Raw genomic sequence first — 15,205 nt, forward strand, 5'->3', positions numbered from 1 at the left:
ACATCTCGCTCTCCCACTATGGTCCATGGTGTTCTGCACATCACTGTGCCATTATGAATCAGTCCACAAACAGTGCACACAATGATGCTTTAGGGCACTGATTGCAGTCCTCTGGGGCTAGGACACAACACAGGCCAGGTTATTGTGCTCTGTCTGTGGGCTGATTTGCATTGGCCATAAAGTGGTATAAATACAGATCCATCATGGTCAGAGTCAACGTGGTTATTTACAGGTAGGTAGGCCTCTATTACAACCCAATTGGGGTCACTGAATCGGATCAGGTTGGATCATTGTTTTGCAATTTAATGATTGCAATGCTTCTCACCAACACTACAGCTTATTTGAAACAGCTGGTCCTGTATTTTTTATTGAGCATAGGATTTAATGTATGTTTTTTCAATACAGTGCATTCCACACAGAGCCTTCCATTCAAACATACATCCTATGTACATTTCCTTACAAACATCTGTCGTGAAAAGTACAGTAGCATCTATATGGCCATTTTCCTGGTGTTCAGGACGTCAGATAAATATGTTACACTGGACAACAGAATAGAGGGATATTTGGGAGGCCAACTAGAGCTATACAAACAGCAGCAATGAGTAGGGAAGATGCAGCGCTTGTGCGACTACTGTGTGAGTTATACTGCAGAGGTTTGTTATTAGCAGGGGAGGCTGCCTCATGTCTCATTAGTGACAAAACAGTGTGTTGAATACCCATACTTCTCCACTGGCCTTCTGTGTATAGTTGAGCAATAACAGGCAGCGTCATATTCTGATTACCAAGAGATTACAATATGTCACCGTGCGATTCTGTCAGTGGGATAATTGTTTATCATCTTGATACCATTACCCACCATGCACAAACTGGCTGAATCAACGTTGTTTCAACTTAATTTGTCAACGTATTGTGATGTGGAATCTGCATGGAAAATACATTGGATTTGAAAAAAGTCATCAACTGTTGTTTTGAGGGTGGTATTTCAACCTCAGGATTATGTCATTATGGTAACCAAATGTAAACATAGACAACACTTGTGTAAAATATGTTGAATTTGTACCTTTAAAACAACGTCAGATCTTCAACGTTAAAAAAATCCACTGTCAGAAAACAACAATAGGCTGGGCAGCACCTCCTACTGGAGAATCTACCCTTTGGTCTCCCATCCAGGGTTTTAAGGTTTTAACCAATCCCAGCCCTGCTTAGCTATGATATTTTTCACTAACTATTACTAATGTGCGATCATGAGAATTATTGTGGGGAGATCTCCACTTAAAACTAAATAGATTTACTGTTGCTATCGAAGTCATTCCACAGGGTAGGTTTAACAGAGCAAATGAAATGTGACCATACTTTATCAATCATATAACATCAATGATGCTATTTAGGCCTGTGTAGCATTTGAAAAGTTAGCAGCTATTGTATAAATTAAACCCAGAATTCAACAAACAATAGACAATACAAACTTAATTTAAAGTGCATTTAAAGTATGATTTGATTTAGTCCTATTCTTAACTTAAATTTTTTATTGAGATAAAGATGTGAATCCAACATATAAATTATACATTTTTAGACAAACTGGAATTAAAGCACAGATGGAACTATCCATGCAGAATATAAATCTCCTTCAAATGTTGGTATTTTGTTGCATTTACAATCAAAAACAATTCAATATCACCTTTGAAATTGTCCACAAGTTAACAAATTATATGTTGGATTCATGTCTAACTCAACCAAAAATATAAATTAAAGAATAGGATTAAGACAGTGGCTTAGATCTAACTATCCAAGCAGTATATACTGTCACACCCTGATCTGTTTCACCTGTCCTTGTGATTGTCTCCACCCCCTCCAGGTGTCGCCCATCTTCCCCATTATCTCCTGTGTATATATACCTGTGTTCTCTGTTTGTCCGTTGCCAGTTCGTCTTCTTTGTTCGAGTCTAACCACCCTACCTTACCCTGAGCCTGCCTGCCATCCGGTACCGTTGCCTGACCTCTGGTTTTCTGACCCATACCTGTCTTGCCTGCCCCTGTTGGAACATTCAACTATTGTTTATTCGACGTGGTCTGCATCTGGGTCTTCCCTTGACATACTTGATATATACAGTACATCTCCTTTAAATGTTGGTATTTGGTTGCATTGTCAACCAAACCGAATTTAATATTACTTTTGTAATACAGTAAATAGCCTTAGCCTAAAGTTATCTTCCAAACTAATGTAACATTCCACCTTAAAATTAGTAATACGTCCATTCGCACGTTGATGTTACTGTAACTATACATTTCTTCTCATGTAATCACATAAAGTATGCATGTTCAAGATAGTATGCGTAGGATGTTGCAGGTCTATGGAGATCGTCACAATCTGCATAGAATCTCAAATGGCATTAATGTAATCTCAACTGCAATACAGGTTTGATTCTGCTATTAGATGAATTAAACACAGTGATAACACATTTAACAAAATATCTGACACTGCATTCCCATTTGAACTTTGCTGTGCTTTAAGATGGTTGAAAGTGCAGTGATCGACATTTGGGTGACAATTAAACCAAAAATCAGACATTGTTTTTCCATTGGCATTTGGTTGTGCTTTTAGATGGTTGAAAGCATAGTGATAACACACTGGCAATTCAACTAACTTTTGGCTTTCTTTTTGACAGTGGTGAAAAAGTACCCATTTGTCATACTTGATTAAAAGTATTATACCTTAATATAAAGTTACTCAAATAAAAGTGAAAGTCACCCAGTAAAATACTACTTGAGTAAAAGTATTTGGTTTGCCTTTGTGTTTAGTGAGTCCACCAGACCAGAGGCAGTAGGGATGACCACGTGTTCTCTTGATAAGTGTATGAATTTCACAATTTTCCTGTCTTACTAAGCATTCAAAATGTAATGAGTTCTTTGGGTTGCCAGTGAAAATGTATGGAGTAAAAAGTACAATATTTTGTAAAAGTTGTCAAAAATATAAATAGTAAAGTACAGATACCCCAAAACACTACTTAAGTAGTACTTGAAAATATTTTTACTGAGGAACTTTACACCACTGCTTTTTGAGTGGGTGAATATATGTTGTAATCTAATTGATCAACGTCTCAACCAAATATTATCCAATTATCCACATTGAAATTATGTGGTGTACCCAGTGGGTACTCTTCTCTCTGATGAGCTGGTTGGTGGACTGAGGTCTTATGTTACATTAATAATCACTTATACTATCCAGAGCAACGTAGAATATGACAACGCATAAAAACTTTGATGTGTATATGATAATAATGTATGTAATCACGATAATGACATACATGTTTTACTTTGTCATCTACAGTCATTCATATAAACCTTGTCTTTTCCAACCCAGGATGTCTGGCAACCTGTCCCTCCTGAGGCCTCCCTTAGTGGGTGCCACCGGGTCAATGCAACCCGCCCTCTCAAACATGTCCCAGTTTCCACCTCTGGTTGACTGGGAGGCGCCCACCTTCACCCGAGCTGCCCAATTCCGTGTCGGCGCCACCTTAATCCTCTTCCTATTTGCTGCCTGCAGCAACCTTGCGTTATTGGTCAGTGTGTGCCGGGGGCGTGGCCGGCGCCTGGCTTCTCACTTGCGACCACTCATCATGAGCCTGGCCACCGCCGACCTGATGATGACCTTTGTGGTGATGCCACTGGACGCCATTTGGAACATCACGGTGCAGTGGTATGGCGGAGACGCCATGTGTAAGATGCTGTGCTTCCTCAAGCTGTTTGCCATGCACTCGTCAGCCTTCATCCTGGTGGTGGTCAGTTTGGACAGGCACCACTCCATCCTGCACCCGCTGGACTCACTCAACTCCCACCACCGGAACAAGAGGATGCTGGGTCTGGCCTGGGGCCTCAGCGTGCTTCTGGCCTTACCACAGGTGAGTTAAAACCCTGGTAGCCTTGTTTACTATAAATAGTGTGGCACTCCAAGAAATTCAAGGTAAATTCCTTAAAATTAAAGTAATTTTGTTCATTCCTGGTATGTTGTTAAGATGACGTGTTCATGCCAAGTGCAGCTCTAGCTGTGGGTTAGTCAAGGCACTTAGAAGTGTGTATTTACATTTTAGTAATTTAGCAGACGCTTTTATCCAAAGGTACTTAGAGTAAGTGCATTCATCTTAAGATAGCTAGGTGGGGGGGCCTCCCAAGTGGTGCAGCGGTCTAAGGCACTGCATCGCCGTGTTGCGGAGTGACTACAGCCTGGGGTTTGATCACCGGCCATGACCGGGAGTCCCATAGGGCATCGTCCGGGTTAGGGGAGGGTTTGGCCGGGGGGGGGGGGGGGGTTTACTTTGCTCATTACGCTTTAGTGACTCCTTGTGGCGGACCGGGCGCCTGCAGGCTGACCTCGGTCATCAGTTGAACAGTGTTCCCTCCGACATAATGGAGCAGTTGGCTTCCGAGTTGAGCAGGCAGGTGTTAAGAAGCACGGTTTGGCGGGTCATGTTTCGGAGGACGCGTGACTCTACTTTCGCCTCTCCCGAGCCCGGCAGCGATGAGACATGATCTTAAATCACAAAGTTGGTGAGAAAAAGGGGGTAAAAATTACATTAATAAATAAAAAATAGATATCTAGGTGAGATAACCACATATCACTGTTGTCGTAAGTACATTTTGCCTCAATACAGAAGTTTGGGTTTCAGTTGTTTTTGGAAGATGGGCAGAGACTCTGCTGTCCTAGCTTCAGGGGGAATCTTGTTCCACAATTGGGGTGCCAGGACAGAGAGGAGCTTTGACTGGGCTGAGTGGGAGTGTACACATAATCAATCAGTTTGCACAGATGTTTCAAGTGCCAGTTAACACTCTCGACCCAGTGGCTGATGCACTGTGGTGAAAGATGACAGGTGAAAGGATGGCTGAGGTCATCATTTGTGACAGATACTGAATTAATCTGGTCAAGGTCAAGCGTACATCTAATACACACACACACATACACACACAGTGACAAACTAGGAGGCATTACCTACGATTCTGTTCCTGCATGGTGTGCTGTACTCAACTTTCATCTCATCCAGAAATTGAGACCACTTCGCCTACTGTGCACACATACTGATGGACCTAGATGGGGATTTAATGAATATAGGCTGAGGATCTCCATGGCTCTTTGGCAATGTGTTCCTTGAATCAAAAACACAGTCCTGCCTGCCGTGTCATTGAAAAATGCTTTCCTGAAAACCCCTTGACAAAATCAGTGCATTAAGGATTATGTGAAAGTGATAGTTAATGGTGCACTGGTCTGTGAGGACAGCCGGTGTAGAGGGAAATGTGGATGGATGCATTCATTGATTTGCTTTGACAGGGAAATTAAATATTTCCTCTGAACTTGACAGAGTGGTTTATGTCTTGTAATATATTATTATTATAAAAAAAGAAAAAAAAAGATGCCCCACAGTGTGATCTTGAATTTGTTTTTGGCTACAACCAATTCAAGATCACAATGCGGGGCATCTTTTTCCCCCTGTAGAAAATATATTACAAGTTATCTGATTTAGAATGTAGCCTAAGGAAATAGAAAATGTACAGTAATTATATATATATATATAAGTATATTCTTGCACAGTATGTAAAATGGTTTCAAAGAGTAATGGCATACTACTGCACCACAACTTCAAAGTAGTCCAGGCTTCTCTACATTGTTTGGATGGCTTACTTCAAGCTGCAGGAGAGTGACTGTTTGCTTGAAGGGGGTAGAGTGTCAGGGTGTGGGACGGGAGATTCAAAGGGGGAGAAACGGCATGCGTCCCTCATGAGGATATATTTATGTATCTGAGTAGACAAATAAGCCTAATTTGCTGCCAGAGTGGCGCCGGGGCTGCTGGGAGTTTTATCAGTGCACCTGCTGGTAGGCAAGTGATTCACCACAGTGCATGAGCATCTTGAACGTCTCGCCTCAGGCTCTTCCCCTCTAATTTAATTCTCAGGGCTGCAGAGTGCAGAGGGGCACAACAGGATTTACGTATCAGTGCCACACTGTCTGAGATCCCACGTAATCACCGCCCCTATGCAGCACTGGGGCAAGGACAAGGGGGTAGATAGACAGATCGGGATATGCCTTCTGGAGTCTTCCTGGAAATGAGGAGGCATTTCAGTGAGAAATCTTTAAATTCCTGGCATGCTGATATTAGTTAGTTAATTGTGCCCCCCAGAGTGTGAAATGTGATTATATTCCTGAGAATTCGGAAAGTGCAACATCAGCAGTGGGAGGAGGGAGATGTTGTAAAAGCAAGTATTTAAACACTGAAAACAATCTAACGTTTTATTAATACATGGGGGATTGGAAAACAAGTCAAATTGCATTGTTGCAAAAGGCTAACAACTCAGATTGGATACAACTGAAAGTATAAAATCATAAATCAATTCAGTATTTATATATGTCTGTCATGGTGATTTATGTCCCCAAATAATTTTGAAAGCCAATGCAGAATATGGATCCACTTCGAAAGCTATTGTGATGCTACTGACCACTGCATTCATTAATCAGAAAATACTGCAGACATGACTCAGCCACTGCATTTTCTCATTAAACCACCCATTTCTGGCCAGTGCGCCGGCACAAAATAGCAGCCAAGACCTCAACTGAGTTTTATACTTTGAAGGTAGATTAAATTATCCTCAACACAACCTAAAGTAGTACTGTAGTAGCCCAGTGTATACCTGTGTGAAAGGTACTACTGTATTTACAGTAGGTGGATTGTCATACGTCTTAGATGTTGTGGTTGTTGTTACTCAGTTACTTCCTGTTCCCCAGCTGTTCATCTTCCGGGCCATCAAGGCAGAGGGCGTAGATTTCACCCAGTGTGTGACCCATGGCAGCTTCAAAGAGCGATGGCAGGAGACGGTCTACAACATGTTCTACTTCGTCACTCTCTACGTGTTCCCCCTGCTGGTCATGAGCTTCTGCTACACACACATCCTTATTGAGATCAATCAGCAACTCCACAGGAACAAAGGTACAAGCTAGCTATTCCAATCTGGCAACCACAATACTTGCATGTCCAAAATGGCAACCTCAGTAGGCCTATATGCTGTTCCAACATGAATTATGCATTGACAATGTTTAGGCGAGATATGATAGCTACATTAGCTTTAGGAAGCTACTAACCAGTGCCATACATTTCCAGCTGGCGAGTCCTGCCTGAGGCGCAGTGGCACAGACATGATCCCCAAAGCACGAATGAAGACTCTAAAGATGACCATCATCATTGTGATGTCCTTCGTGGTCTGCTGGACGCCCTACTACCTCCTGGGTATCTGGTACTGGTTCCAGCCGGAGATGCTGCAGGTCACGCCTGAATACATCCACCACGCCCTGTTTGTCTTCGGCAACCTGAACACATGTTTTGACCCGGTCATCTATGGCTTCTACACGCCCTCGTTCCGGGCCGACCTGGCCATGTGCTGGTGCTATAGAAGAAGGGACATTAATATGTCGCCCAGGTCTCTGGACCGCCTGTCCGCCCACCAGGGCCCCCACAGTGGAGAGCAGGACTCTGACGCCCCCGGTGTGGAACAGACCAAAGAGACTGGAGGTGACGGTAGATGACTGGCGCTGACAGTAAGTACATCTGTAAGGTTGGAGGGCTGAGGGAGAGCAGACCTGGAAATGAGCGCTACTAGGGAGTATGTAGACCGATCTACTTATTCTGTGAGGTGAAGACAGTGACAGGCTAAACAGCACCGCCAAAATGTCTCCCCTCTGATTGTACGCCCATCTTTGACATTTTGAGGACATTGATGATCTCGATAGCCACACATCACTATACAGAACTGTCAAATTACAAACACATTTACAAATGCATTTGATGGTACAATAAAATGGTTGGTCGTTTCACTCGGAAGACAAACAGTCCAGAGAACTGTCACATTCAGTGCATGTCATGGAGAACAACATCATTTGTACTGTATTTACTATTCATGCATTCACTTCAGCCATTCAGGCTTGAAAACCAAAGCACAACTACAGTATATTATAACACATTGAGTGTACAAAACGTTAGGAACACCTTCCTAATATTGAGTTGTACCCCGTTTTGTCCTCAGAACAGCCAGTTTGTCGGGGCATGAACTCTACAAGGTTTCAAAAGCGTTCCACAGGGATGCTGGCCAATGTTGACTCCAATGCTTCCCACAGTTGTGTTATGTTGGCTGGTAGAGGATCTATACTCTGAATAGATCATTCCATCTCATCCCACAGATGCTCAATTGGATTGAAATCTGGTGACTGTGCAAGACACTGCAGTAGCTGAATTATCTGTCATGTTTGTGGAACCCTTCCTGGACAATCCTAGCCTTGTGCCATGGGTCATACACTGCTGCCTTGCAAGGATGCATCTGATTGGTAATGATGTTCAGATATCCTGTGGCGTTCAAAACTTGCTCCACTTTTATCAATGGGCCAAATGTGCGCCATGAAAACATGACTAACTGTAGCCCGTCTGTTGCTGCTCTACACAATTCGTGTCAGCCTCCTCTGTCCTCTTTCATCAATGACCCTTTTTCGACCACTGGCCTGCCGTCGGCTGGATGTCCTTTGGGTGGTTGACCATTCTTGATACACACGAGAGAGAAACTGTTGAGCCTGAAAAAAACAGCAGCGTTGCAGTTCTTGACACACTCAAACTGGTGCGCCTGGCACCGACTACCGTACCCCCTTCAAAGGCACTTAAATATACTCTAACCCGGAAGCTTACAAGAAATCCTGCTCTGCCCTGCGACGAACGATCAAACAGGCAAAACGTCAATACAGGGCTAAGATTGATTCATACTACACCGGCTCCGACCCTCGTCGGATGTAGCAGGGCTTGCAAACTATTACAGACTACAAAGGGAAGCACAGCCGCAAGCTGCCCAGTGACACAAGCCTACCAGACGAGCTAAATCACTTCCATGCTCGCATCGAGGCAAGCACCACTGAGGCATGCATGAGAGCATCAGCTGTTCCGGACTGTGTGATCACACTCTCCGTAGCCGACGTGAGTAAGACCTTTAAACAGGTCAACATACACAAGGCTGTGGGGCCAGACGGATTACCAGGACGTGTGCTCTGGGCATGTGCTGACCAACTGGCTGCTCTTCACTGATATTTTATTTTTTTATTTAAAAAAATATATATTTTACCCCTTTTTCATGGTAACAATTTCAATTGTTTTTAGTAGCTACTATCTTGTCTCATTGCTACAACTCCCATACGGGCTCGGCGAAGGTTGAAAGTCATGCGTCCTCCGATACACAACCCAACCAAGCCTAACTGCTTCTTAACACAGCGCGCATTCAACCCGGAAGCCAGCCGCACCAATCTGTCGGAGGAAACTCTGTGCACCTGGCAACCTTGGTTAGCGTGCACTGAGCCCGGCCCGCCACAGGAGTCACTGGTGCGTGATGAAACAAGGACATTCCAACCGGCCAAGCCCTCCCTAACCCAGACGACGCTAGGCCAAATGTGCATCGCCCCACGGACCTCCCGGTCGCGGCCGGTTACGACAGAGCCTGGACGCGAACCCAGAGTCTCTGATGGCACAGCTGGCGCTGACTACAGACCCGTAGCACTCACGCCCATTGCCATGAAGTGCTTTGAAAGGCTGGTAATGGCTCACATCAACACCATTATCTCAGAAACCCTAGACCCACTCCAATTTGCATACTGCCCAAACAGATCCACAGATGATGCAATCTCTATTGCACTCCACACTGCCCTTTCCCACCTGGATAAAAGGAACACCTATGTGAGAATGCTGTTCATTGACTACAGCTCAGCATTCAACACCATAGTACCCTCAAAGCTCATCACCAAGCTAAGGATCCTGGGACTAAACACCTCCCTCTGCAACTGGATCCTGGACTTCCTGACAGGCCGCCCCCAGGTGGTGAGGGTAGGTAGCAACACATCTGCCACGCTGATCCTCAACACTGGAGCTCCCCAGGGGTGCATGCTCAGTCCCCTCCTGTACTCCCTGTTCACCCACGACTGCATGGCCAGGCACGACTCCAACACCATAATTAAGTTAGCTGACGACACGGACCAGTACATCACTGACAACGACGAGACAGCCTATATGGAGGAGGTCAGAGACCTGGCCGGGTGGTGCCAGAATAACAACCAATCCCTCAACGTAACTAAGCCTAAGGAGATGATTGTGGACTACAGGAAAAGGAGCATCGACCACTGCCTGGTACAGCAATTGCTCGGCCTCCGACCGTAAGGCACTACAGAGGGTAGTGTGTACGGCCCAGTACATCACTGGGGCAAAGCTGCCTGCCATCCAGGACCTCTACACCAGGCGGTGTCAGAGGAAAGCCCGAAAAATTGTCAAAGACCCTAGCCACCCCAGTCATAGACTGTTCTCTCTACTACCGCATGGCAAGCGGTACCGGAGTGCCAAGTCTAGGACAAAAATGCTTCTCAACAGTTTTTACCCCCAAGCCATAAGACTCCTGACCCCCCCCCCCAACCCCTCTTTTACGCTGCTGCTACTCTCTGTTTATCTTATATGCATAGTCACTTTAACTATACATTGATGTACTGTACATACTACCTAAATGGCCCAGCCAACCAGTGCTCCCGCACATTGGCTAACCGGGCTATCTGCACTGTGTCCCACCACCCGCCAACCCCTCTGTTTACGCTTCTGCTACTCTCTGTTCATCATATATGCATAGTCACTTTAACAATACCTACATGTACATACTACCCCAATAAGCCTGACTAACAGGTGTCTGTATATAGCCTTGCTACTCTTTTCTCAAATGTCTTTTTACTGTTGTTTTATTTCTTTGCTTACCTACACACACACACACACACACACACACACACACACAACCTTTTTTTCCGCACCATTGGTTAGAGCCTGTAAGTAAGCATTTCACTGTAAGGTTGTATTCGGCGCACATGACAAATAAACATTGATTTGATTTTCCCTGGACCATTCACCCTCTGAATGGCACACATTCACAATCGATGTCTCAAATGTCTTAGGCTTAAAAAACATTATTTAACCTTATCTCTTCCCCTTCATCTACACTGATTGAGGTAGATTTAACAGGTGACGTCAATAAGGGATCATAGCTTTCACCTGGATTCACCTGGTCAGTCTAAGTCATGGAAGGAGCAGTGTTTTGTACACTCACTGTATATGGCAGCAGAGAGCAGACAGGTGGAATCAATAATGCACCAAGCCCATTAATCTTACCATTGTGCTAAAGGGCCAAGAAGATACTTGTTAGTGGGGTCACAAGTAGTGGGCTAAGCCATAGTCATTACGCTATACAAATCAATTCTCCTGTAGCTACGGTATACTCTGAGGCTTGAGGCAGCCAGATTGATGGTCATGTAAGAAGAATATCATGGGATGTCTGTCCTGGGGGCATACACAGTACACATACAGTATGCCCACCTTCTTATGGAATGTTCCGAATATCATATACACAGAGGTATGGGGGGTTGTTCCATCCCACCCAAAATCTGTATGTTCCTGAGCTGTTAAGAGTTCTCGTAAAGGGAGAGTATGCAACAACCTCTCCCTCAACATGAGCAAGACAAAGGAGCTGATCGTGGACTACAGGAAAAGGAGGTCCGAACACGCCCCCATTCACATCGACGGGGCTGTAGTGGAACAGGTGGAGAGTTTCAAGTTCCTTGGTGTCCACATCACCAACAAACTATCATGGTCCAATCACACCAAGACAGTCGTGAAGAGGGCACAACAAAATGTTTTCCCCCTCAGGAGACTGAAAAGATTTGGCATGGGTCCCCAGATCCTCAAAGGTTCTACAGCTGCACCATCGATAGCATCCTGACCGTTTGCATCACTACCTAGTATAGCAACTGCTCGGCATCCGACCGTAAGGCGCTACAGAGGGTAGTGCATACGGCCCAGTACATCACTGGGTCCAAGTTTCCTGCCACCCAGGACCTATATACTAGGCCTTGTCAGAGGAAGGCCCAACAAATTGTCAAAGACTCTTTTTTTTTTTTACACTGCTGCTACTCGCTGTTTAATATTTATGCATAGTCACTTTACCCCTATCTACATGTACAAATTACCTTGACTAACCTGTACCCCGCACACTGACTCGGTACCGGTACCATGTATCTAGCCCCGTTATTGTTATTTTGTGTGACTTTTTATTCAATTTTTTTACTTTAGTTTATTTAGTATATATTTTCTTAACTATTTCTTGAACTGCATTGTTGGTTAAGGCCTTGTAAGTAAGCATTTCACGGTAAGGTCTGCATCTGTATGTGACAAATAAAATTTGATTTGATTTGAGATTCGCCTTGAATCTTGTGGGGAAAAACAGACATTTGCCAAATTATACAAAAAAAGACAATTATACTAATGTCGACACAATTGTTTTTACCCACTTCAAGTAACTGACGTTGTTTATGAAGCAGGGTAGCAAGATAACAAGGTGTGTAAATGCATTTAGAATCAATACACAATGTACGTCTGTGTAAGGCATTGGAATGATTGTAATGTTCAGTGTACAGTATTTGCTGTTTACTGTTGATGACTTCATCTTAAAATCAGCCACAAATCCCCTTGTGACAGGGGGAATGGAAGCTTGTTCTGTGTGTTCCACAGGGAGTGGCAACTGAATGCAAGCTAAAAATGAAATAAAAACATTTCTAGCCTTTCTGTCTATGGGTAACAGAGTTGACGTGTTAAGCTCGACCCACTCAGTTTCCCACCTGCTTTTACGCTGATTTGACTATTAATGTACAATGTTTATTTATTTTTAAAAAGGAATCGTTTCACTATATTAAAACGAGAGATCAGTTCACGCAACAAGATTGACCTTAAAATGATGGCCATACATACTTTAATTCAATACTAAATCACATTAAATAAATAATAATCTAGGGCTTTACAATGATCATGAAAACATGGAGAAGTTCGGGGTTAAGTGGGTTCAAATCTTCCAGAAGTCACAGAAGTTGCACATTTATTGAATGCTCCATGTGTTCGATATGAATGAATCGCATCATGAATAATCACTGTGAAAATAGAGCTTGAGAGAGATAAAGGAAGAGATGGAGGAAACCAGTGTAAATTCTAAATCAATGGATCTATCATAACTGCCAGTGTTAGTGATATGTGGGGGTAACAACCATCCTGTGGTCCATAGAGGCAGAAGAGGTTGCTGAGCTGACTGGGTTTAGTTAACCAGGAACAGAACAGCCCTCTTATCTACTGGAAGGTCTCCATAATGGCTCCCCATACAGTTCAAAGAGCCATACTGTAGGCCCATGGGGTGGCACACAATTGGCCCAGCGTCATCCGGGTTAGGGAGGGTTTGGCCGGCAGGGATATCCTTGTCTCATCGTGCACTTCGACTCCTGTGGCGGGCCGGGCACAGTGCACGTTGACCAGGTAGCCAGGTGTACGGTGTTTCCTCCGACATATTGGTGCGGCTGGCTTCCGGGTTAGATGGGCATTGTGTCAAGAAGCAGTGAGGCTTGGTTGGGTTTGCCTCTCCTGAGTCTGTACGGGAGTTGGATACCATGAAATTGGGGAGAAAAAAGGGGTTAAAAAAAAAGAGACATATTGTCAGACTTGTCCTGCTTCATTCACACACACACACACAAGCATACACCTTCACACAGTGCTGACATCAGGATGGGGCTGCTCATTAAAAAGGGCAGGTGGTGAGTGTGTGCATGTGCAAGCACGAGCGTATGTGTGCTTTTTGTTGTCTCTTGATTATTATATTCCAAGAAGGGAAGAGAGCACCATGCTCAGGGGATGTGCAGAGGGACTCTCCCAGAGGCTTGGAAGACTGTCCTGGAATACCGGAATATGAAATGCCTCCTCCTTCCCAGCTAGTTATGGGTAATAACCAACTGGGCACAGACATCATTTCAACGTCCAGTTTTGATTTACATTTGGTTGAGTTGTAATGTGAATTCAACTTGAAATCAACAAGGAATCATTGCTACATGCCATGAGAAGGATTCATCTGACACACATAAAAACATGTGCTAAGATCTTTCATAGGAATAATACTATCTCTTTTCATACTACTATCTAAAACAAAATGGTGACAAAAAGTGCAGGTGTGAGTGACAGACTATGTCCCAATCAAGCACTGTGCATACAGTAAGGAAGAGATTGACAGCAGTCTTGCACTTACAGGCTAGAAAAGTGTACTGTCTGCCGTTGGAGGAGGTTGTAGGAACAACATGTACATTCAGAATACTTGCTGTTGAGTTTGATTGATGCTCGGTGTCAGCTGAAGAAGGCAGAGTGTGGAAGGCCAAGCTGTGCTTTAGAAGAAACAGACTCTCATACAACACCCTGACGAGTGATTAGACGCAAGGATTCACATTGGGTAAATAACAATGACGCATTACATTAGCGAACACACACACGTCGAGCTCCGTCTTGATAATTAAGCAAGTGCCATCAAGGTTTCTCCCCTGTTGCTTTTCTTGATTCCCTGGCATCCTTTTCCAGGCTTTAGGTTCTGAGGATTTGCCACATCAATCCTGTTTTTAATTCCTCAATAGAGTTTAAAATGCCCCAAACATTGGTGCTCAAGATAATATTCTTAATCTAGCGGGTTGTTAAAGCATCTAACGCCCTAACATGTTATTATTGAGTTCTGTCCTTGAAAACTAATTTGAAGCAACAGAACACTTAAGTGGTTTGCTCCCAACTAGAGGTCTTCACGGGTCCACCCAAACCCGAATACCCGAGAGGGTCAAGGCCCAAAATTATTTTCAGGTCCGGGTCGGGTCCTGTTTGATTGTTATCTGGTCTCGGGTCTACATAACTACAGCTGATGGGCCTGAGTGGACCCGACCACAGCTCTGCATAGCCTATAGCATGTTTATTTTACACTAATAATTTGACTTACAGAAGGCCTAGCCAACATATGAAGACCTATTTGTTAACCAGAATAGCAACTTCTGATTAACATAATTGTTTTTGTCACTCGCATCCAATCAGGTACTGGTTAGGGTAGGGGTCAGGTCTAGGTCTGGTTGTTGTCAGGTCCATTCGGGTTGGGGTCTGATTGTTCTCAGGGTCTGTCCGGGTCCCCCTATATTAAAAACTATCAAGTCGGTTCAGGGTCTGATGGACCCGAGGACAAGTATTTTGCACCCGAGAAGACCTCTACTCCCAAATCAAAAAAGCTAGGGACTGAAAACATTGGAAATATCCATTCCATTCCCTATAAGGCAT

The 15,205-nt window shown here is 44.1% G+C and overlaps 1 protein-coding gene across 1 annotated transcript; it reads left to right on the plus strand.

Moving 5' to 3' along the window:
* Window positions 1-3,247: 3,247 nt before the first annotated feature.
* Window positions 3,248-7,866, plus strand: gnrh-r (gonadotropin-releasing hormone receptor). The gene is given in 3 exon segments (NM_001124351.1): window positions 3,248-3,898; window positions 6,769-6,970; window positions 7,142-7,866. Coding segments are annotated over 3 exon segments (1,254 nt in total). The 5' UTR covers window positions 3,248-3,268; the 3' UTR covers window positions 7,564-7,866.
* Window positions 7,867-15,205: the final 7,339 nt, after the last annotated feature.

This window comes from Oncorhynchus mykiss, chromosome 2, assembly GCF_013265735.2.
Source record: "Oncorhynchus mykiss isolate Arlee chromosome 2, USDA_OmykA_1.1, whole genome shotgun sequence".
In the NCBI taxonomy this organism is placed as follows: domain Eukaryota; kingdom Metazoa; phylum Chordata; class Actinopteri; order Salmoniformes; family Salmonidae; genus Oncorhynchus; species Oncorhynchus mykiss.